Source organism: Crinia signifera, chromosome 3 (genome assembly GCF_055691185.1).
Source record: "Crinia signifera chromosome 3, ASM5569118v1, whole genome shotgun sequence".
Taxonomy (NCBI): domain Eukaryota; kingdom Metazoa; phylum Chordata; class Amphibia; order Anura; family Myobatrachidae; genus Crinia; species Crinia signifera.
The window spans coordinates 278,873,866-278,899,585 of record NC_139219.1 but is presented as its reverse complement, the minus strand read 5'-3'; the positions used below and the strand labels follow the sequence as shown (position 1 = coordinate 278,899,585).

The window sequence follows — 25,720 nt, the reverse complement described above, 5'->3', positions numbered from 1 at the left end:
GCGTCTCGGGACTGGACAATCAAACATGGTAATATCTAGAGAGACTGGTGATGGGTTATGGAACCAGGAAGTGCCATTGCTCATGGCACTGACTCCCCGAGTAACCTTTGTCTCTAGTGGGTAAGCCTAGCACAAAGACACACTACCAAACCATACCCAGCACCATTACACGGTTAGGGGTACCTCTGTTTCCCCCCTCAGTTGTGTAACACCACACTAGTGCATCCCTGATGAATACAACTCTGGCAGCTGTAAGAAAGGAGAACATGGAATGCTATTATAGCCGTGACAATAAACAACATGATTATTTGAAATGAAAATAATAATATTAAATGGTCACTATAGGTAGTTCTGCCAAAGAGAAGGGGCAATTAAGTCTGTGCTGATTTCATCTATGTGCTTCACTCCTGGACTAGTCTCTGTACAGCAAGGCCAGTAGCGTTCTTCACATTAGATGGATCAGAAACAAAGTTGTACTTTACTCATTTGGGGTGCAGAATTCCCTCAATTCAGTGGTCCTCGAGGTGTAATGCTTCTTGCCTGTGCTATAGCAGCTCCTCCATGTGAGTGGGAGGTCCTGGGATTGAGGTATCGACACTGTTGTGGTATAATAGAGGAGTACAGTGCTGTAATGTAGGAGCCTTTAGGGGTGGGGGCACTGGATCAGACACCCCCATCTATTTTAGTATAATGACACCTCGTTACAGCACGATTTCTTAGGGAAGGGGGATACAATATAGAATGAAAACTAGAACAGAAGTTGTTAGAAAAACCAACTTATTGTGAGAGAAAGCTTACATAAACTGGCATAGTATTTTAGACCAATGGTTCTCAAACTCGGTCCTCAGTATCCCAAATTGTTCAGGTTTTCCAGATCACCCAACCGGTGCACCATGTTTTACCAACTGTCACATTTTAAAATTCCACTGTTGGTGGTATTTGAGGACCGGGGTTGGGAGCCACTGATTTACAGAGTTATAAGGCAGGCCTGCAATTGACTGTCATTCTGTAGCAGACAAGCCCTTAGTGACTGCTACCAATAGAAAACAAATATATATTTAAAAAGGTGGTTACTCTGGTGAATACGACTGGATCAATGTTGTGCTATGGCATGTAAAGTGATAAAGTGGATACAATTGGGCCAGAGACCACAATGATATAATTACATGGTCAGGTGATGAGGTTAAAAACTTTATTAACCAGAGGACAACTGTCCAGAAATAAATACTGTGACACCCCCAACAGATGGGGCGATATCAATTGTTACGGATTCCGCTTTAGGAAGACAGTCCAGTGTGAAGCAGGTAGTACAGGTTTCAGAGGTAATGGACATTCAGTTTGATATGAAAAATCATGCAAAACAGGGAAAAATAAAAGTGTGATGAGAGTGATCAGATGTTGATGATACAATGGAATATACCAGAAAGGATGGGTGCCTTATGAGAAAGAGGTGTTGTTCTGTGCTGCTACATTAGGAGTGAAACAAACATAAACCTAGAAATCAACTCAGAATCTGACAAAAGTTGCATCAATCTGATGAACCGAGGGCAGAGCCAGCATAATTTTGCGCCTGTATTGGTTATCCTTCTGTAGCGGGTTCCTTTCCAAATACACAGTCTGCAAATTCTTGGCGCCACTAAGCTCCTCCAAATCAGCCCAGTTCTCGACCAAATTGTCATTCATCTGTGATAAAGAATACAATATATTTAATAGCCCAAGGAAGCTACAAGCAATACACATTTACACAAGACCAATCAAATGCTGGAGCTACAACTAAATTTGCATAACTGCTGAGACAGCTTGTTTGGATGCAATGTAGTGCTTGCTGTAATTCATCTACTTGTCCTGGACCGTCAACTTGACCAGGAACATACAACTGAACTCTACCTGCCAGATGGCACATGAAAAAAGTGACCTTCATTGATTAGGAGCCGTTGTTAAACTAATGGTGTGTACACATGGTCGACAGCCATGCTATTCGATCCCGATGCGGATCGAATTCCACGGCAAGCCATGAGACATGCATGCAATTTTGACAATATAGTACACATCTGTACTATACAGTCAATGCAGCCCTGTCTATCTGGCTTTGATTTGTGCTGTGCGGAAGCGCATTGGGATTGCAAGGTTAAAAACCTGTACGATCTGCATGCGATCCCGATGCGATTTTGACTATACAGTCAAAATTGTATGCTGAATTGTACCGTGTGTACACACATTAACATTCCATAAGAACAGCCCCACTACCCTATTGCAAATCCTTTGATCTGAACCAGAGAGCTCACATACTGTAACACAGGGCACCACAAAACCCGGGGCCCAAAATAAATGACATGATATGTAATTTCATGCTATAGGCCATTAACTGGCATTATTATAGGTTCCATCAGAACCTATATCTCATCGCATCACATGCCATACAATAATGGCATGCAATGCGATTTTTTTAATTGCACCCTATCTTTTTAATGGATTCACTGACACAGAGCAGTGAATACATTATATAGGAAAATCGCATCGCATGCCATACAATATGGCATGCGATGCGATTCAACTACCTTGAATAGCCCTCTACGCAAACGGCGTAGTGGGCGCCGTGATAATACACAAGTACCAAAATAGGTAATTAAGTTTGTACCCAGAATTCCTGGAGTTCTGTCAAGTGTCTGATATTGTCTATTTTCTTTATCCTATTTGAGGCAATGTCCAAAGTTGTGAGTTTGGTCTGAAACACAGGGAGAAAACAGGACATTTAATGACTGGGTTTGATCACACTCTCCGCCCAGAAACAGTTTCAGATGCTCACATTGTTCTCTAGCCCCTCCAGGACTTGAATGCCATTGTCGCTTAAGTACAACTCTCGCAGGTTCACTAGACTTTGGAGACCCTCAATCTTCGTCAGACGATTACTCTGGAAGAGAAAATGAATTGTTAACCCATGTTTATATAACATAGCTGCACTTCAGTTCCTCACAGTGGGCCAGATGTATCAAGCTTCATAAAGTGATAAAATGGGGAGTGATAAACAGCCAGCCAATAAGCTCCTGCCGGTCATGTTACAGGCTGGGTTTAAAAAATGACAGGTAGGAGCTGATTGGATGGCTGTTTGTCACTCTCCATTTTATCACTTTTAAAGCTTAGTGCATCTGGCCCAGTATTTTTTTTTCCCATCTTTATTTGCACTGGGAAACATTTGCAGAATAAATGTAGCCATGGGTGTGAATACTGAACTACAGACATACTGTTCGCGGTTTACAGGCCATAAAAGTCACTTTGTTTCAAACCAACATTAGAAAGCTTAGACGTTCAATTCTTTTCTTTACACAATTGTTCTGGAAAGGAGGAAAACTTAATAATAATAAAATGAGCTGGTGCACATTGCAATAAATCTGCCAAGCTACAAAACAGAAGGATTGCTAAACGATGCCAGAGTAATAAATAAAGGAGTTGTAAGGCTGTCAACACTGATAAAACAAGGGATTATTAAGCCAAATTATGAAGACTGCAGATGTATCATACAAAAGCAGGACTGTATGACAAAAAAAAGAGCCAGAATACTCAGAACAAAAATCAAGGGCCAAGACATACTACAGTAAAGGCTTTAGTAAATAAAATCCACTTCTGGTCTAACAAAAATAGGCTTCCTAGCCCTGCCAATGCCTGGCCCATCACAGCCCCACCTCAACAGCCAGCTAAGCTAAACTCTGGTGCAAAAGGGGAAGGTAACCTGATCAATCAGATCTGGTCCTGTAAGCAGACACCACAGAAGTAGATGTGCCAAGCTACAATGTTTTCAGAGACTCATTATGAAGAGCAGGCTGACATTAACCCCCAAAATTCATTCTCAGCCCTCCAGAGCACACACAAGGCAGTCTTAAGGAAGGCACAGAATGAGCAGATGGAAGAGCCAAGGGTATCAAATAGTATCCACCAAAAAACACCTTCAACCCCCTCATCCTTGAAGAGCTAGTGCATGTAGTGATTGATATAATAAATTTTACTCCAAGAGGATTTAGGGCTCTTTACATTAACAATACAGAAACCTTGAAATTAATAGTCATAGATTTGCAGAATACAGGACCATAATACAGATGTGACGTGAGCATTTTGGACCATTAGTTTGAGGGATTGTCCCTCAGACCCACAGGGATACCAAGCGGGGAAGCCATACTGAACATACCATATAGGTTACACTGGGTGCAAAAGGCAATGCCTGGAAGAGACTATGCATAATGAGGGAGCTACAGGCTGCTAATTGTAATATATAGCAGTGTATTGCACGATGACATACATGGTAAAACAAGTTACTAAGAACCGACCTGACATACAAAACAACTGGGGAAGGGAAAAATGCATTAGCAACTGCATATAATTCAGTTTTAGGCAACAATGGGTAAACGTATCAGGTGAAGCGACTAGACGTCAATGTTTTAGAAATTTGATGCAACAGGACCTTAAAACCATGAACAATGGGCCTGATTCAGACCTGTTTGCAGCCTAGGGAATAGGTATATAACAGGGGCAACATAGGTCCCTGTAGAGAGGGATTTATAGTGATACAATAAGAACTGCCAAAGCTTATTATTGTCACACAGTACCAGTAAGATAAGCCAAAACAATAAGTCAGGTGGGTTCCTTTTCTATTACAAACCTGAGACCATACATTGTGGTGTATATGTTGCTGGTATCGCCAGTCCCTAATTGCATCAGTGGTGGACTCTCCATCGGCCAGAGGCCGGCCCACGTTGGGAGTGGCAGGTGAAAATAGTGACCTCAGTACTTCCACTGCCTGCCCCAGGCATCCCCAACAGCCTGAAGATCTGGCGGACAGCCAGGGGTATAAAAGGGGTCGGAGCTTTATCTATTTCGAGGTATATATAAAAGTGCACAGGTTCCTGGCCCGCGTTCTATAAACGCTCCAATGGCCACAAATGGGAGACAGATAAGTGCAAATTCTACTTACAATAATTTTGTTTCTTCTGAACCACTCCATGGCAGCCTTACTCTGGATTTATCCCCACTCCTCCAGTGATAGACAGGTAGATTTGAAACTCCGCCCACCTCAGGTATATAGCACCTCCTCCCCTTTGCTCTACAGTCTTTTGAGTGTCTCCTGTACACCATCTTATAGAACCTTGGAAGGGAATGCAGGCTGCCATGGAGTGGTTCAGAAGAAACAAATTTATCGTAAGTAGAATTTGCACTTTTCTTCCTCACCCTCCATGGCAGCCATTACTCTGGGATATACCAAAGCATAATAAAGGGCGGGTAAATAAATACACAAAGACAATTCATGCTTCAGAAAATATATTAATAATAAATCACAGCATAGCTTGCTGAAGAACATTTCTCCCGAAGTGGGCATTAGACACATCAATGCTATAGCACATAGAAAAGGTATGTACAGAGGACCATGTTGCTGCCCAAGAGGTAGACATGGCCCTGGTAGAGTGTGCCTTCAGCCGATCAGGAACCTCCAGACCCTTTTCTTTGTACACAAACGATATTATCTCTTTGATCCAACGTGCGATGGTAACCTTAGAGGCTGCTTCGCCTTTCCTCGGACCTGAATGGAGTGTAAACAATTGCTTAGATTTCCGTATTCCTTCCACTCTCTGGAGATAACAGGAAATAGCTCTTCTCACATCTAACATGTGGAATTTCTCCTCATCCTCATTATTAGGATTCGGGTAAAATGCTGGAAGAACAACCTCTTGATTCTGGTGGAAATCTGAAATTACTTTTCGGCAGGAACGTTGGGTTATTTCTCAGTACAACTCGATCAGGAAATTTATTTAGGTAAGGCTCTTCTGCCCATAAAGCCTGCAATTCTCCGACCCTCTTGGCAGATGTTATGGCTGTGAGAAACACTACCTTCCAGGTAATGAACTTTAGAGGAATTTTCTCAATGGTTTCAAAAGGCGAAATTATAAGTGCTCCTAGGATTTGATTCAGATCCCAGCGAGCAAGGGGTGACTTCACTCTAGGACGTTCCCTCTTAATAGCTTGACAGAATTTCTTCACCAGGCTGTTTTGAGCCTGGGTCTTATCCAGCAATACTGAAAGGCCTGAAATCTGCACTTTTAGAGTAGATTTTCATAGCCATCATAAAGAAATTGCAGAACACTTGGAACATCATACTTCTCCATCTTGGGATAGGACTCGGACCATGACAGATATTTTCTCCAAATTCTGTAGTAAATTTCTGATGAAATCTTCTTCCTTGCTCTCAACAGGAATCTGGCTACTTGGTCATAGATCCCTTTCTTAACTAGAATTGACTGCTCAATTTCCATGCCGTCCACTTGAGAGTCTGTATGTCTGGATGTGACAGAGGACCCTGCTGCAGAAGGTTGGATATTGCTGGTAATCTCCACGGTTCTTGAATTGCCATCCGAAGAACTGTTGGCAACCAATCCCTCTTGGGCCAAAATGGAAGAACTATAATAACTGTCGCTTGTTCCTCCCTGATTTTCATCAATATTCGCGATATCATCGGGAATGGAGGGAACACATAGGCCAGACTGACGCCCCATCTTAGAGTAAATACATCTATCCCCTCTGCTTCTGGTAGATGGAATCTTGAATAAAAGCGATCGATCTTCTTGTTCTGATTCGAAGCCATCAGATCTATTTGTGGTATCCCAAACTTCTTTGTTATTTCCACGAAGACCTGGTGATTCAGTTTCCATTCTCCGGGTAATACTAGTTGTCTGCTGAGAAAATCTGCTCTGGCGTTTTCCTTCCCTTCCAGGACAGGATTGTTTAAACCTCTTTCAATAGAGCCTGGCTTTTGGTCCCTCCTTGCCTGTTTAAGTATGCCACCACTGCAGTCTGATTGAACTCTCAGATGGGTCCCTGCAAGGAGCTCTTTGAAATGGAAAATCGCCATTCTCACTGCACGCATCTCCCTTTGGTTGGATGACATTCGTTGCTCTGATTGTGACCAGATGCCTTGACGGTTTTGCTGACCTAGAACTGCTCCCCATCCTAAGGCGCTTGCACTTGTTGTTAATACTACATATTCTGGTTGGAGAAGAGATGTGTTTCTGGATCTTAAATTGGCTCAGCCACCAATTTAGAGAATTCCTTGCTCTTTGACTTAGTTCTACTTTGTATTCTAAGTCTGTGTGATCCCTTATAAACGTCAGAACATCTCCTTGGAGGTCTCTCATCCTCCATCTTGCCCAGGGCACAACTTCTATAGTAGATGTTAACATCCCCAGCAACCGAAGAACTTGACGCATTGCAGTCTTCTTTTGACCTTGAATTAGTGATGCTAATAGTTGAATCCTGTCGCATCTTTCCTCTGACAGTTAGATTATGTACTCTACTGGATCTATAATGACTCCTAGAAAAAGTAGATTCTGGCAAGGAATTAGATGACTCTTTCTTCTGTTGATCAACCAACCGTGAAACTCTAGAGTGGAGATTGTGATCTCTAAAGCATCCTCTACAATCTTCCGCAGAACAATAGGTTGACCAGATCGCTATGCCCAGCAGTCTCAGATGAGCCATGAGGCCTGTTAGAACCTTTGTAAAGATTCTCGGGAAAACCCTCTTTGATTAGATTGGCGAAAATACTGTCTAGTTGTTCCAGAGGATGCTCTATTGTACGTTCTTCCCAGTCTATAGCTCTTAGCCTCTCTAAATTGTTGTTTAGGAGACTGGCCTCTAAATCTTGATTTTTTTTTTTATCCTGTGGCAATCTGGCTGAATTTCCGCAAGACATCCTTTGAATCAAAGATTCAAATTTACTTCCAAACAGCATAGAGCCCTCATATGGCAAAGACAATAAATGATTTTTAGAGCTCACATCAGCCGACCAACTACGAAGCCACACTGCTCGAGGAGCTGACACTCCAGCAGCCATTGATGAGTAATGGCTGCCATGGAGGGTGAGGAAGAAAAATCAAATTTTGTTTCTCTCAAACTGTGACATTACGAATAACCAAGCTAAGTGATAACAGCACTAATCAATAAAGAGGATAGATTGTGAAGTTGTACATACAAGTATAGACAGACAGCACTCGTACTAAAGTGGGCTGCAATCAGGAAGTCAGTATGCGCTCAGCTGGACGCCTTTCAGCAGCAGGTGACTCGTGTACTGCGGCTGGTGTTATTCCCAGTAAGGTTACCTGCACACTCAGTACAGTGAGATTAGTCAGCGCTTCCATGTTCTGTAGTTTGGTGATTTTATTCTTCCCAAGAAATAGACTGTCAAGATCTCGCAACGTGTCCAGGTTCTCTATCTCCTGTGAACACATAAAATTTTTTTTTTTTTTAAATTGCATTAATAGGAAAACCATTTTTGATTATATTTAAATAATTAAGATAAAGACAAGAACAATAATCCCCATTACTCTAGTATTATTGACATTGCCTAATACTTTAATTGTAATTACAACAAATACTTTACAAAATCTATTGTGCTAGACAAAGCTATAAGGAAATGCACAATTAAATAACCATTCAGAAAGTCTCACCATGCAATGCTTGTAATCAAGACAGTAGAAACTAAACACTTTAAGGTGACCGAGCAGGTCGCATGTTACATAGAATTACCTGAAGTTCAAACTAAATATCGATGCACACAATTGCCTACGGGAGTTCTATTGAAGATGGGATGTTAACGTTTATTTATCATCTTCTAGAACAGGGCTGGGCAATTGCGGCCCTCCAGATGTTAAGGAACTACACATCCCAGCATGCCTTGCATCAGTTTCAGCATGGCCACATAGCAAAACTAATGCAAAGCATCCTGGGATGTGTAGTTCCTCAACATCTGGAGGGCCCAGCCCTGTTCTAGAATGTGCTAAATAAATAAGACATAGGATCTGATTGGTTGCTCATAGCAACATCCCAGCTTAGGGCCTTATTCTAGTTCACATTTTCTGACAAAATCCTTCTTAGATGGACAAAACCATGCGCACTGCAGGTGGGGCAGATGTTTTACTTCAAAGTGAGATCTATATTGCAGTGTAAAAATAAAGCAGCCTGTATTTACCCTGCACAGAAACAAAATTTCTCACCCAAATCCAATTCTCTCTGCACATTTACATCTGCCCCCCTGCAGTGCACATGGTTTTGTGAACTAAAATAAGGCCCTTAGTAACTTTACCCCTTCATTTGGATTTCTGTTCAGCAGATCCTCAGGTTTGAAAGAGTAATCAGTGGTATGTACAGTAGGGCTTTCCACCCTTATTGCGGCAGCAGAAAACTCTTTTAACCATCGCTCCAGGAATTTATGAATTAGAGCATGTTATCCGGTGGATTTACCAAGAGAGGAGAAGGGCTTGTAATTAGATAGCTCCGGGTATAAAAGCCTGAGGCTCATGTGGTACATATTGAGCGTAATTGAATCCAACCCTATAGTCCCATACACATGGGCGATTTCTGAATGGCCTACATGCTGTGAGATGTTCCCCTTGAGCTTCCCGGTGGCTAGATCACCCATACACACGTTGCGATATGTGTATGGGTGAACTGTGCTAACTCAGTATTCTGTAGGAGACCAATCGAGATCTTGACTGAATGTGCTAAAGATCTGAGCGGGCAATGGGGACGGGCAGGACCATGCATCGCCATCCATATGTGTCTAATATTCATGAGGTAGTGGTTCCTAGTAAATATATATATATATATAGATATTACTTTAGCCCACAAAATGGCTGTCTGCTGCGAATGTGGATGACCAATTTACTTAAAAAACCTACTAAAGCCAGCTCACCCATCTTTCCCTTCCATTCACTAATGATACCAGTCTACAGTTCATGCTCCTATGCAGATCACTCACCCGGATACGGTTTGAGCCTAGCTCCAATAAACGCAGGAGTGTTAAAGAGCTGAGGTTCTCGATCCGGCCAATCTTGTTGTTCACCAGATAGAGGCGATGTAGCTGGGTCAGAGAGTCAAGCCCTCCAATTCTTTTCAGGAGATTGAATGACAGATCCAGGATTCTGCAAGGACAGGACTACATCACACTTGTGCTAGGGCTTATGGTGACTGCAAAGGAAGCATTAAACTTGGTGTCTGGCCAAGAAGACAGCTACAAAGAGTATACAACACAAACATCATATGGGTTTAATTATGAAGGCTTTCACTTTGTTTTAGAACTACAGCAATACCAACTTCTATTACATAAACCATATCATTACTTGCCATTTAAATCTCATCCATAAGGCTTAATATATTACAAGAGCATTGCAATACATAAGCATGGTTTGCTTACCAAGACATAATAAATAGGCAGAGAACATTGCAAAATGGAGAGGAGAAGCATTGTGCGAGCAGAAAAGCGCACGGGATACACACTACAATGGTGACAGTTAATGCAGAAAATGTAAAAGCCTCATGGATACCACCCTTAGGAAGCTGCCAATTCCGTGTACAATCTATTGAAGGACAATATAGACAGGATATACATTTTAGCAACTGAACAAAATGTGGCCCTTCAGCTGAAGTAGAACTACATATATCAGCATGCTCTTCCACCACTGTTTTGCCATTAGGACCAGCTTGATCTGTGGCAGGCTATGCTGGGATGTGTAGTTCCACAGCAGCTGTATGTTTCATACTCCTGAAGGAGAAAGTGCTGTGACAAATGTACTCAAATATAGTAAGATTACCCAGAAGCCTCCTGTGTGCTCTCTCTATCCCTATTTAACAGATCTGAGTGCAGCTGCGTCCCACTTAATGGAAACTAATTTCTAATATTGTAGTGGCGGCTTAACCTATATGGGGACACTGTCATTTCTGCATTGCGGCTAAGCTGCGGAGTGTCAACACAATAGTACAGCTTTAACTACAGTAAACACTGATGTATGCTGTTCACGTTTACAGCAGCGTATGGCAAATTATATTATCATTTGGGGGATTTATTTATGCTGAAGACTGAGATTATGAATACAGATATGTCCTCATACATCTCTTAGCACGCTCCTATAAGCAATTATAGTACAGAAATACCAATATAAAATAAAAAAATATACCAATTATTTTTAATTTAAAAAAAAAACACCAACATCATCTACCCCCACCTTGAATACCATACCCTCAAACACAGCAAGGGCCTGATTCAGAGCTGTTGGCTTGGCTACCTATACTAGCGGACAGGTCAGCTCCGCCCTGCCGAACACAGCTCTCCAGAAATATAACGCCTTGGTAGAAATAAAGGTATGAAATATACAAAGAAGCAATGTTTGGCAGTACTAAACAAGACTGAAGAAAATAATAAGCAAAGGAACACAAACCGTAATGGGCACATTCATTTGCAAGCTTTAACTTTTTTTCTGTGCTGTACAAAGCTGCAGGGTTTTTGACATTCATAAATAAATAAAGAAATAATAAATAAATGTTTGATTCCTTAAAAAAATTTTTAAATAATGAATCTATTTTGGGGACAGGAAAGGAAAGCCGCCAATCACCACTCAGGAGCATGATGGTCCGACCACAGAATGCGTTCTCTAGATATAACAGCAAATTAAAATGTACTACAGACAACTTCGTAGTGGAATGGGAGGTCTCTCAGGTGGCCACGATTAGACAAAAGGTACTCAAAACCTTCGCTCAGGTCTAGAGAAATCCAAGAAGGAATGCCATGGATGATGCATGAGCAGCAAAACAGTGCATGCAGACAAGTTCCAGGGGAACGTCCCTTAAATAAAATAGTGGCCCCATTAATAAACTGAGGGGATTTGCTGGAGGGAGAGAGCTGAACGGAAAAAATGGAACCTTTTATCACAAAATGACTCCAAATCTCCAGTGGTGGCAATCGGTACGCCGAGGTAAGGGTAGTGTAATATACGGAGTAAGAACAAAGTAGTGCACGGGTCCACAGATTCAGAATCAGAACTTCTCAATAATAAACAGCAAGGCAGAGCACCAGGGTAGGGTGAACTTAGCAGAGGTGGTAAAACCTAGTAAAGAGCGGAACTGTAGGCGTCTGCAGAAGCCTCAGTCCCAGCCGAAGAGCAACCAGAGAGGCATTAGAGCAAATGCCAACAGAGCAGATCCCAGAGATCTTCATAAAGACAGCTAATGCCAGACAATGCTTGCAGCCATTAGTTACAGTGAGACACAATTAGCAGCCAGTCTGCAACAGAGGAGCTACAAGGAGCAGGACAGGCTGGAAGGAGAAGAGAGCCATGGCCAGTAGTGACAGTAACCAGACTCCAGAGTCCTCAGCATGGACCAGGACAGAAAATCACTGATGGGTACACAGCAGCGATAAGGATCTGAATGATCAGCGAGCCTTCCCAGAGAGGACAGTATGGTCAGTGCTACAACTGGAAATTAAGCAGAGTAAAGGCAGTGTAGGTACCAACTGAGCCAGAGCATCAGCAGTGAGTCTTATGGGGCCCACACACAGGGCGATTTCAGGACTTTTTCTAAGCAATCGCTTGTAGCGATATAGCTCAGTGATTAATATCCAGTATGCCGGATGAATCTAGTAAATCGCCTGTGTCAGGGCCAGTGTTCTCACCGGAGAACACTTGCCCCTGACAGATCACTCAGCACACAGCGCTAACACATCACTGTGTGCTGAGCGATCTTGCTGAGTGATCTGAGCAATCTAGCATGGCTCAGAACACACTTCACATCGACACGCGTGTAGTCCCATTACTCCTTGCCAGTTCTCGACACACCCATGAAACTATCTATAGTGTCTGACTCTTCTGAATTATAGTCTCTCCATGAAATCATTATACAGTAATATTACTACATGGAAACAAATCAATTCCAAATGATGTTAGCTTGCAATGTGCAGATGTGCACATTACCGTATATTAGTCTACCCCACTGCTTTAGACCATAGGTTCTCAAACTCTGTCCTCAGGATCTCTCAAAGAATCACAAGTAAAACGACACGCGTGCGCCGGCTAGGTGATCCGGAAAACATGAACTTTGGGACAAAGTTTAAGAAGCACTGCTTTAGACATTCACTATGTTTACATGTACAGTATGATTAAGAGGTGGCTTTACTGACACATAGTAAAGAACTTAATTATTCCTATGAAATCTGCATTGTATGACTTTGAACTAATATAAAGCACAAATGACTGAGAATGGATAAAAGCCATCTACTCTTCTATTAATTCCCTTTTATTCTCTGCCTGGTAAATAAATGATTAATTCTCGGTTATAACAGGATTCCGTTCATTTAAGACAATAGACAGAATGCAACATAATGACTAAAGATACTCCGAATAACAACTATAGAAGGAGTACATTTACTAAGACGGGAGTTCTACTGAAGATAGGATTTCCATAGCAACCAATCAGATTATACTTCTTTATTTCGCACCTTCTAGAAGACTAAAGATAGAATCTGATTGGTTGCTATGGGCAACATTACATCTTCAACAGAACTCCCATTTTAGTAAATTTTCCCCTAAAAGGTCCATACACATTAGACAACATTCCTATAAATTTTGACGATTCCAACTGGATAAGATTTAGATGTCCGACCTGACAGCGACATGCTCCATCGGCGCTTCTACAGGGCCGTGAACCCCCTTCAATGCGGTTGCTAAAGACAGCATTTAATAGGGAGTCACCGCTATTTCCCACGTCGGAAATAGCGGCGGCAGATTACATACCCCCCTAAATGTTGTACAGTACAATAAATACATATCTACAAAAATGATCTTATTTAATGCTAAGAATGTCCCTTCAGTGGTGGTAACCAGCATCTAGATCAGGGATATTTAACATGCATCCCTCCAGCCTCTGTGGAACTACACATGCCAGCATACCCCAACATAGTTTTAGCATACACTAATGGCAGTGCATGCTGGGATTTGAAGTTGCACCGCAGCCAGAGGGATACATCTTGAACACCGTTGATCTAGATCACAGTGACATAGTGGCACATGCTTAAATTGAGCTCCGTATTTGTTGGCCTGAACTTGCAGTATGCCACTGCTATGGAATTCTAGTGCATAGGAGAGTGTGGTGCATTCTAGGGAAAGGAGGTGTAGGATGTGGGGGAGCTGGATGAAACTACCCTATCTGAAAAGACTCACTGGAGTTGACTCAGGTTCTCCAGGTTCTGGATAATACGGATTTGATTGTCATACAGGTCCAATTCATTCAATGTCACCAACTGTTCCAAGTTCTCAATCACCTTTATTAGGTTTTGACGCAGGCACAGGGTCTACAGGGGTAGATTCAATGAGAGGGCAGGTTACAGGAGAGGCTGTGACTGACCAGAGTGAGGGGCAGATAAGGAGACAAGTCAAAGGGATAGACAGGAAGAAATTAATGCACTAAAAGGACAATCACATGACAAATGAGGTACTTGCAGGACAGATTTGGTATATGGTCATATTATATACCAATGATGGTGGACAAAGTGAAGGGAGGTGCAATGTCATGTGCACATGCATATGAAGAATAAAAGGAACATACACAAAAATAAACATAGGAATTTTACACTTACCTTTACTTTTCTGAGTACCTCAAAACCTTGAATCATTCCTATCTTCATGTGGTTTAAGTCAACTTCCTGTGAAAAGAGATACAAGGTTGTAACAAAGGTGAACTACAAATACCCAACAGTGTTGTCTGCAAGTTACTGAATGAACAATTAGGAAAAGCACAAAACAATACAATAAATGCAAGTTCCGTGTTGGAGTAAAATGATCCTTGGCCTTAAGCTGGACTCGGGCCCTAGGAATCCACCGCGCATACACTGTACCTACCTTATCACCTTCTCAGACAACATATTATAATACATTCACATGCACATTGGATCAGTTAGAGCAGTGTTCCAAAATGAGGTAAAAATTAAATTCCTGGGGGTAGTGGACAGTCGCGCTACTGAGACACAACCGGGGTATGCATATGAATCTATATACATGCCCGGCTGTGTCTCGGCAGTGCATTCGTCCATTACCCCCAGGAATTTTATTTCATTGCATATACAATCTATATATAGATTATATATGCATGCCCCGGCTGTGTGTGTTACAGTACTGTTGTGTACAATCTGCGGTGCAGAGATTCTGGGCGAAATGTAATAGGGTGTGATTTTTTAGACATGTGCGATTTTTGGTCAAAAACGGCCGAAATCGCACATTTTCCGAAAATCGCACATTTAATAGGTTGAAAATCGCGGTAAAAAATCGCACTTTTTACCGCGAAATCGCACTTTTAGAAGTGCGATTTTTAGTCACATTTCAATTCGCATCCAGATGTTTTCCCATTATAAAGTATACAACTCGCAAATGTAATAGGGTGCGATTTTTGGTCAATGTTACCAAAAATCGCAAAAAAAATAGACCAGGTTCTGACAGGCGAATTTGACAGAACCATGCACAGATCATTGAGATCTGTGCATGGTTCTGTTAATAAAAATGTGTAAAAGTGTTTTTATTAAAAAAAAAACGGCGTGGGGTCCCCCCTCCTAAGCATAACCAGCCCCGGGCTCATTGAGCCGGACCTGGTTCCAAAAATACGGGGGGACAAAAAGCATAGGGGTCCCCCGTATTTCTGAAACCAGCCCCGGACTCTTGGACCGGTCCTGGTTCCAAAAATACGGGGGACAAAAAATCTGGGGGTCCCCCGTATTTTGAAACCAGCACCGGGCTCCAACAGCCCGCGGTGTCATGCCACAGCCGGGGGACACTTTTTATACAAGGTCCCCCGGCCAAAACATGAGCACCGTGGCTGGTCAGCCTTGGACGGGGTACCTGGAGGAGTGGGGACCCCCCCAATAAAGGGGTCCCCCCCCCCCAGGCTTCACCCGTCCAGGGCTGAAGCCCGGGGCTGTCACCGGCGTCCGTGGCCAGTGGACGCCGGCCTGATAGGGTTAAATTCATCATACATATCATTACATTGCTTTTTACCGGCGAACTACAAGTGCCAGCAGACCTCCCCCGCATGCTGGGACTTGGAGAACCACAAGTCCCAGCATGCAGGGCATTAATGGGCCCGCTGGGACTTGTAGTCCACCTGTAAAAAGAATGTTTATAAAAAACACACACACAGAGAAGTACAAGTTTATTACACACACACACCTCAATTTTACACAGCGTTACTTACCATTCCTGGATCCAGCGCTGGTCTGGCTGCTTTACAGCCGGCTCCCCCCGAACTGACAGGCAGCGGGGAGAAGCGGCTGTCTCCGTCGCTTCTAACAGCCTCTGTAGCGCTGTCCGAGTGCTACAGAGGCTGAGAGCGTGATTGGCTGAGCTACAGTATGCGTCTCCATGGAGACGCATAGCTCAGCCAATCAGGACTGAGCTATGCGTCTCCATGGAGACGCATACTGTAGCTCAGCCAATCACGCTCTCAGCCTCTGTAGCACTCGGACAGCGCTACAGAGGCTGTTAGAAGCGACGGAGACAGCCGCTTCTCCCCGCTGCCTGTCAGTTCGGGGGGAGCCGGCTGTAAAGCAGCCAGACCAGCGCTGGATCCAGGAATGGTAAGTAACGCTGTGTAAAATTGAGGTGTGTGTGTGTAATAAACTTGTACTTCTCTGTGTGTGTGTTTTTTATAAACATTCTTTTTACAGGTGGACTACAAGTCCCAGCGGGCCCATTAATGCCCTGCATGCTGGGACTTGTGGTTCTCCAAGTCCCAGCATGCGGGGGAGGTCTGCTGGCACTTGTAGTTCGCCGGTAAAAAGCAATGTAATGATATGTATGATGAATTTAACCCTATCAGGCCGGCGTCCACTGGCCACGGACGCCGGTGACAGCCCCGGGCTTCAGCCCTGGACGGGTGAAGCCTGGGGGGGGGGGACCCCTTTATTGGGGGGGTCCCCACTCCTCCAGGTACCCCGTCCAAGGCTGACCAGCCACGGTGCTCATGTTTTGGCCGGGGGACCTTGTATAAAAAGTGTCCCCCGGCTGTGGCATGACACCGCGGGCTGTTGGAGCCCGGTGCTGGTTTCAAAATACGGGGGACCCCCAGATTTTTTGTCCCCCGTATTTTTGGAACCAGGACCGGTCCAAGAGTCCGGGGCTGGTTTCAGAAATACGGGGGACCCCTATGCTTTTTGTTCCCCCGTATTTTTGGAACCAGGTCCGGCTCAATGAGCCCGGGGCTGGTTATGCTTAGGAGGGGGGACCCCACGCCGTTTTTTTTTTTACTTTTTTTTTTTTTTGCACAAAAGCGCATTTATAAAAATGCGCACATTTTCATGACTGAAAATGCGCACATTTTCATGACTAAAAATCGCGGCAAATCGCGGCAAATCGCATTTTTTTGCCGCTAATTCGCATCTCATTACATATGCGAATTCGCGGCAAAAAACGCGATTTTTAAAGGTGCGATTTGGTGCGATTTTTTTTTAGTCTAAAAAATCGCACCCTATTACATTTCGCCCTCTATGTCTGTTATAGGTTCCTGTCAAGGTATACCCATATCGAAATACTGACACTAACAGTTGCCTGGACGTCACATTATCAATGGCTATACCACACACAGCCTGGCAGCCAGTGATGATGATGATTACCATGGATGGCTGTGTGTGGTACATATTTTGTACCACACACAGCCATACATGTAATCATCATCATCAATGGCTGCCAGGCTGTGTACCGTACTAGCAGGATATATGATCAATTTCTGGGGGTACAGTGTGTATTACAATTATATGATTTCCTTCCTTTCAAATCAAGGGGGTAACGTCGGCGTAGCTAAATATATTTTAGTTTAAAAGGTAAAAACGTTCCCTGGCCCCTGAGTTAGAGCATACATTATAGATAGACAGCATAGTCTTCTTCCCAGGCATAATGATGTACACACCAAGGGTTATACTTATTAAAGGTCGATTTTTACAGATTTTGATGTATTTCAGATTGATTAGAATTGATCTTAGTCTATGTTGGCTTTCCTGGGCTAAAAAACACTTTTACTAATATTTGTATTCAATCAATAAGATTAAAATCAACCTTCTGCAAATCTACCCCAAGTATCAAAGTCCAATATAGCAAAAGGGGGCAAGTACACTAATCTTGAGTTCGCTGATATCTATGTGACGCATTGCCCCACCCCATACATGTATTCAAATAGCCCATTATTAGTGCTTTAACGCATTCCTGGTGCGAGAGGACACACAACACAATACAGCAAAGGCCACATATTCAACATTATGCCCTCAATAAATGTAACTGCATTTGAATGTCCAGTTACATCACTTTGCCCCTAGTGGAGTTGCATCTAGGAGTCGCCCACAGACACATACGGTCAGCTGCAGAACATTCCCAATACTGCAGGAGCGGTCTGTGGTATGGATTTGCCTGCAACTCTGCAGCTTAGGGGACCGCCATTGCCTGTGCCAGTAATTATGTGTTGGAAGATGCAGACACTGCCCTTGCCACACCCAGAAAGTGGCACTGATATGCCCCCATTTTCTGAAATGGACACCCTCCCAGCCGCCAAACAGGGACAGCCTGCCAATGTAGCGGCAGCTTCCCTAACACTGCAACCATTGCAGCGCACACTCACTGCGGCTCCAACGTACCAACACTCCTCCCAGCTGCGTAAATAATAAAAATCTCTCCATCTCTGAATCAGGCCCTTAGACAGGTGGGGACATAAAAAGCAATGCACGCAGCTCCTTATTACCTCCGCTTCAGGGTCTAGGGTGATCGTCTCCAAGTTCACTGGTGTCTCCGAGTCTTCTGAACAGAAGCACATTACTGTAAATATGATGCCGGCAATGCAGATACATACAATATGATATGCAGTATACATTTCACTACATGCCACAAGCTAGGTAATAATGGAAACTCTGAGCTACTACACATCAGACAAAATATCACAAAACATGAATGACACAATACATTTGCCACAAACATCTTTAATGACACCTGCTGTGACACCATTCTGTGATGGGGATATGGTCACTAGGTCTACAAGCATTAGGTTGACACCACTAGGCCGACATGACTAAAGGTCAACATAGGGTTAGGTCGACACAAGCATTAGGTCAACATGGGGAAGGTCAACAGTCAAAAGCTCGACATGGGGTTTCACCCTTTTTTTCCATAGCCGACAGGTGTCATTTCATGTGCTACCATCCACTAGGGCGTGGTGGGATAATAAAATAGGGTACTTATGAGTTATCTGGGCGCCCGATTTTTTGATTGTATGCCTTAAGTTAAGGCATACAATCAGATGCGATGCGATGCGATATCGCATCGCATGCGACCATCGGATGCGATGACCCGATTTTTCCATAGGAATCAATGTTAAAATGGACGGAGTCCATTTTAACATGGAATTCAATGGGAAAAGGGGTCCTTTTCATACCCCTACTATCCAAGTGGGCATGGAGTTGGATATAAACCTGTGGCGAGCGTAGCGAGCCCGAAGCGTGGCGAGCGAAGCGAGCCCCGCGAGGGGACGGTATTCTGTGTCCCCTCGCGGGGCTCGCTGCGCTCGCCACGCTTCGGGCTCGGTGGCTCGCTACAGGTTTATATCCAACTCCATGCCCACTTGGATAGTAGGGGTATGAAAAGGACCCCTTTTCCCATTGAATTCCATGTTAAAATGGACTCAGTCCATTTTAACATTGATTCCTATGGAAAAATCGGGTCATCGCATCGCATCGCATCCGATGGTCGCATGCGATGCGATGCGCCCGATCCGACCCGATTTAGAAATCGGGCGCCCAGTTAACTCACAAGTACCTAAAATAGTGTGCCGAGCGCAGCGAGCCATGCAAGGGGACGTGGTGCTATGCTTCAATGTCCATGTCGAATGTGTCTACATGTGTGTCAAAGAAGTGAAAAAAACCTGTGTCGACCTTTTGACTGTCGACCTAATGACCCTGATGACCTATCCCAATGTCAACCCTCAGTCATGTCGACCTAGTTGTTGTCTATCCAATGATCCATACCCTTGTGATGTACTGGAATGGCACATTGGACCTGAGGACTCTTATGGGTAAATGTACTGAAATGGGAGTTCTAGTGAAGATGGGATGTGTTCCAGAGCAACCAATTACAAACAAGTACTACTTATTTATTTAGCGCCTTCTAAAAGATGATAGAATCTGATTGGTTGCTAAGGGAAACCTCCCATCTTCAATAGAACTCCCACCTTAGTAAGTTTACCCCTTAAGGTGCGTACACATGGATGGATGCGGCAAAAGATCTGGGCATTCCCAACAGATTGAAACGATCAATCGCTCAAATCGTTCCGTGTGCATGAAGGATATCGATGCGCATAATCACCGGTCGTTGGTAGAGGTCAATGATCATTTCTACATGCAGAAAGATTATAGACCAATCATTAGCAATGTGTATGCACGATAAATGATTTGGAAAAGCTGATTGACTGGCTCCCATTACCCTCCATCATCGTTAAAGATCAATCATTTATGTGTAATTGTTTGTACAATCATTCACTATTTAACACCAAATCATTTGTCCAGGAGTTCTGAGGAAATCGTTAACGAGATTGGATCGTTTGCAACATTTTTCGTGTGTACTGTATGCACCTTAATATGGACTTTTAAGGGGATAAGGTGCTAGTGAATCAGGTTGCAGACAGAAGATGCTGAGGATGAGAAAGGAAATTTAGACATCACTATAGATTGAGGAGAAGACAGGGGACAGGAGGAGTGGATGAGATGGGGTGGATGAGATGCTGAGGATGAGAAAGGAAATTTAGACATCACTATAGATTGAGGAGAAGACAGGGGACAGGAGGAGTGGATGAGATGGGGTGGATGAGATGCTGAGGATGAGAAAGGAAATTTAGACATCACTATAGATTGAGGAGAAGACAGGGGACAGGAGGAGTGGATGAGATGGGGTGGATGAGATGCTGAGGATGAGAAAGGAAATTTAGACATCACTATAGATTGAGGAGAAGACAGGAAAGAGGGGTTCCGACAGTCAGGATCCCAGGAGAATAGCCAGTGGCCGTCGGGAACCCGTCTGTCGGTGTTTTAACAGTCGGGATCCCGACGTCGGGTAAATGACTGTCGGGACCCCGTCCGGCACCTGGAAGGAGGACAGTATAGTACTTGCAGAAAATGAGAAGTGCATGGATGAGTACATTAGTGGCATCAAGGGCTAGAAAACATCTAACCCTAGAAATGTTGCAAATGTGGAAACAGCTGGAGTGAAAGATCTATATTCGTTAAATAGGACACCAAGGCAGCAGATACGATAAGGGTAATGGAGAGGTTATCTAAACTGTGAGAGAAATCAGGGGGAGATGAGGGTGCCCAGGATGAGTAGGCAGAGAGGAAATAAGAGACATGAGAGAGGGTGAGAGGTCAGGTGAGGAGAGGTGTATAAGAGGGACATCAGTATACAGAGGACAGACAATCCTGTCCCTGCTTGCAAGCTTATGAGTCAAAGTCAAGTCCTCACTAGACACATATCCCAGAAATTAATAACTAATGGTACCTGCAGGCTCTTCGCCATTCTGGACACCACCATCGATGACAACGCGCTTCTCCTTAACCTCATCGTCAGCTGACTCGTCAGATTCTCTCCTTTTATCAACTCAAATTAAATAAAATGTTTAAATATCTAAAGCATAACTATATTACTACAGCAATAAAGTAGCACCACATTGAAATATAGTTTCTTTTTTTTTTTAAACCCATAAAAACATATACACACTGAAACAAGCAGCCTTTTCTAATGTTTAGATAATGATAGACCTCTTCAGTGACAGATCTCCTCCTATCTAGCAGAGAATGGTTATAAGAGGTTTTCCTTTATTACCTTCCAGTAATAATGCTGAGACCACCTGACCATAAACAAGACAACAGATCTGCAAATACAAATACAATCTGAATCATATATATATATATATATATATATATCTAATGACCTGTCAGTTCACCCTGCATTGTGTTTATGTTATAGGTGAATTCCTGTCATTCGTTTAACTGCTAAAATGCCAGCAAGCCCTGTGAAAGCATGCTGGGATTTGTAATTACACCAATCTATGAGCCTTCCCTTTATACTGACTATCTTGCGCACGTTATACGTTTCTTTCTACAGCCAAACCCAATAAATAGCAGGTAACCAGATTCCCCACCCTACCTTCCATATCTTGCACCTCTCCCCCGTCGTGCGCCATCGTATACTTGCTCTTTCCCCGGGTTTCCGGAAGCGTCTGCCAACGCCAATCAGCGGCGGGGGCCTAACAGAAAGTGGCCAACGACAACAGACTTGAGAAGAGCTTGTGCGCTTGGACTTCTGGGAAGTGTAGTTGCTTTATACATTCACATCTACTGTACTACCACTAGACCAGACCATCTCCACACAGCACCTGAGGCGCCCTAAAAACGTCCATGTCTTTTTCATTTAAATTGTATTTATTAATGAAGTAATATTTTGGTGATACTGACCTACAGGAACATGTGTAAAGGGAACTCAGGATATTTGCAGTTTATCAAATCCACATATGCATGCTAGATCAATGGTTTTCTCATCAGGAGGATTATGCAGCCGTCATTATTTGCATATACTGTACACTTGCCAATGCAGGCAACGATAAAATAATTTATGTTTTAAAATTAGTAAATTAGTATAAACCCATGAAATTGAGTTTCTTAGAACATTTATGTCATATAGCAGCTAAACTGATTTCTGTATCTTCAACAGGTGATTTCTGGCAGAATGTCAAGTATCCGGGGAACCCAAAATAATGATTTATTTAGACAATGAATATAAATGTTCAGTAAAGGCAACCTTGCATGTTTAATCATAACCCCTTTAGTTTTTGTATATTTTATTTTTTACTTGTAGTGGAGATACAGGGGTTTAGACCCCATTGCTGCGGTGTAATTTAGCAGCGCCCTGCGATCACCCTGCAATTAGATGCCAATCTGAGTGAAATCCAACCCCAAGGAAGTTTGGGAATGGCCCGCAAAAATATCTCAGGCCTCCGATCAGCTGCAAATCCATTTGCAACTCACTCACCATTGACTGATTTTCCCACTGTGTGTAGTCTCTGCGGATTCGGCATGAAAAGCCGGCGGTCGGGATCCCGGCGTTCAAAATCCCGACGCCGGAATCCCGAACGCCGAAATCCCGACAAGGGGGGGACGTGGATCGCCCCCCCTTGTGTGCTCGCCACGCAGCGGGCCCGGTGCCTCGCTACGCTCGGCACACTAGTTTATTCTCCATCCGAGGGTGTCGTGGACACCCCAGGAGGGAGAAAGTGTCGGGATTTCGGGATTCCGGCGTCGGGATTTTGAACGCTGGGATCCCGACCGCCGGGATTTAAACTGCATCCCGTCTCTGCTGTATCGGACACAATAGAAACAAGAGGATCCTGGTCAGGGCTGACGTCACACACCCTCTCCTAAAACACCTGGGCACACCTGCATTTTTCCTGACACTCACAGATGACACCCATAAACTCCGGCTTCCTATAAATCACCTTGCGTACTGCCATCAATTATAAAACTAGCGCGATTTTATTTCAGGATGGCCTTGCGCATGCACAAGATGATCCATACACATGTGCAGTCATTCGGTAATCACTCATGCTGCAAATTCACAGACGTGTGATGAGGTCCGAATAACCCTCACATTTATGTATACTCCTGGGAATACAAGATTTGCTGTCGCGTATCTATAATAAGTGAAATAGAGGTGTCCTTGGGATTGTGGCACGGCGCCATGTTCCCGGAGACCTGCGCATGTGCAGTAGACTCTGGCATAATGCCAGAGTCTACTGCACCGCTGGAAAAGAGGGGGACCAATCAGAGACTGCACAGGGGCCACCTCCTCTCTTAAAGCACCACTGAAAATGTGTGTATATACATACACACATTTTACTGACATTTGTGTGACATATGGTGCTATTTCCACTCACCAACGTGCATCTAGGCCTTGCACTCTCATATTACCCATATTGTATATACTGTATATCTGTTAACTACCTGGCTGCTGTGCATCCTTTGAGAATTGACTTTTACACTTATTTTCCACACCTCTGACTTGTGGCCCTCTGCTTCATTTTCTGAAATAGATGATATGTCTGAATGGGATACATACAGATGACAGGTGGTCAGGATACCGGCATTTAGAATACCAAAGCTGACTCCTACCCAGACTAACCCTCTCTTCTAGCAGTCTAACCCTAACCTCCCCACCCTCACTTTCCCCACTAGTGGCAAACCCTAATCCATGTAATCCACAGCTTAAACCCCTCTTCTAAGTGTCTAACCATAATCCTCCCTCCCTGCAGTCGGACCTTAACCTCCCCCGAAGCCTAACTCCCACTAGTGCCCGAACCTAAGCCCCCTTGGATGGGTGCCGGATGACTGGCCAACTGTCGAAAATCTGACAGCCAGTATACCATTCCGACTATTTGGAGCTGTTGGAGCACCAGGGGCCGGGATTCTGATGTTGGTATACTGACCGCCTGGGTCCAGACAGTCAGCCAGTCATACCACACCCCCCTTATGCGGCCTGACCCTAATCCACCCGGCATACTTATGTTCGGCATCCTGTCAATTGGGTTTATGGCGGCAGCACCTTAATTGGTGTTGGGATTCTGGCACCACTCTCCCAGCACTAGTCGGGGTGCCGGCTTTGAACCCCATGGAACTCTCTGTGTACACACTGGAGGTTATTCTGATTGACACGCAGCGGTGCGAAGTTCATAGCCCTACGTGTCATTTTAAGACCGCCCTCTGCTCGCACAGTCCGCCGCCCCCCTTTGCAGGGCAAATTTGGCTGCAAATGGGTGTTTTACATAAGCATCCATTTGCATCCTACGTGGCCAAACCTACATCATTTGATGGTCGCCAACAGTCTCAGGTGTCTTAGCTTAGTGTGTGTTCTGGAGGGGAACATGGCGGGCAACTGACATCCGGTGATGCCTGCCCCATCATCCAAGTTACTGGGTCATTACAATGGGAATGCCATTATTTTCATGGGAACACCCATGAAACACTGAGCGCTCCCATGGGTGTGACTACCTGCAGCTGCCCCACGCCTGCACTTGTGGGTGCGAGCGCATGGCGAGCACTCTATTCGCCATGGCCACTCGCACCCGGTCCATACACATGCGCATAAAGGGCAGACTTGCCCACTTTTGAAAACTAGTTTCAGGGAGATTATAGTTCGTAGTAGAATATTGCACAGAGCCCCATTGAGGGGGCGTGTCCTGCTCCTCCTAAAGGGCATGTCTAGTTCCATATTTGGAGAGATTGTAAATGTGGCACCTAGATGCGTGGGGTTGTACTGCAACATCTGAGAGGAATCTTGTAAAATTACTTATTTCCAAATGTAGGTGAGTCCCAAAGTAGTAAGTAAGAGCTACTATACTTGATAAAGTGCTGGGAAATGGTGCTGATGATTCAATGTTAATGTATCTGTCCTTTATTCCTTTTTTCCCCACAAATGTAACAGTGTAATGTGGGCTAGGTGAAATGAGGGAGATTGCTAGACTAATGAGGGAGAGAGGGAGATTGCTGCTATTTCAGGGAGTCTCCTGCAGAATGCAGGAGGGTAGGCAGCTATGATAAAGGGTTGTGGCTTTGCAGCGATCACAAGCACACACTCATTTTAATAACTGTGGGGACATGGCCATGCCCCTAGCCCCTCTGTCTCCATGAATAGATGCTGTGCTCAGAGTGTCTCCCAACTATGGTGGGATGCTAAACAGTCCCTAATAAATAGGAGTGGCCTGCTAAATTTGGAACAGTTGGGAGGTATGTTAATACACCTGTTTTTTTTTTTTTCGTTTTCTTTTGTTGGGGGGGGGGGGGGGGGGGGTG

General features: G+C 44.0%; 1 protein-coding gene across 2 annotated transcripts; it reads right to left on the bottom strand.

The window, feature by feature from the left end:
• Positions 1 to 1,178: 1,178 nt before the first annotated feature.
• PPP1R7 (protein phosphatase 1 regulatory subunit 7) lies at positions 1,179 to 23,905 on the bottom strand. 2 transcript variants are annotated; one of them, XM_083178192.1, is made up of 11 exons: positions 23,876 to 23,905; positions 22,026 to 22,125; positions 21,378 to 21,476; positions 18,580 to 18,635; positions 14,444 to 14,509; positions 14,028 to 14,158; positions 9,797 to 9,959; positions 8,139 to 8,255; positions 2,807 to 2,911; positions 2,639 to 2,725; positions 1,179 to 1,683 (listed from the first exon to the last, which is right to left on the bottom strand). In XM_083178192.1, exons 1-11 carry the CDS (start codon positions 23,888 to 23,890, stop codon positions 1,507 to 1,509), a joined length of 1,116 nt encoding a protein of 371 aa, XP_083034318.1. In that variant the 5' UTR covers positions 23,891 to 23,905; the 3' UTR covers positions 1,179 to 1,506. The 2 variants fall into 2 exon arrangements, with proteins under 2 accessions (XP_083034318.1, XP_083034319.1); XM_083178193.1 differs by having other exon boundaries at positions 18,580 to 18,632.
• Positions 23,906 to 25,720: the final 1,815 nt, after the last annotated feature.

Excerpts from the sequence above, each read along its gene's own strand:
- PPP1R7 (XM_083178192.1), bottom strand. Across the intron at positions 21,477-22,025 it reads AGAGGTGCAAGATATGGAAG|TTGATAAAAGGAGAGAATCT; the intron begins GTAGGGTGGGGA and ends ATTTAATTTGAG. Across the intron at positions 14,510-18,579 it reads CCCTAGACCCTGAAGCGGAG|GAAGTTGACTTAAACCACAT; the intron begins GTAATAAGGAGC and ends CTCTTTTCACAG.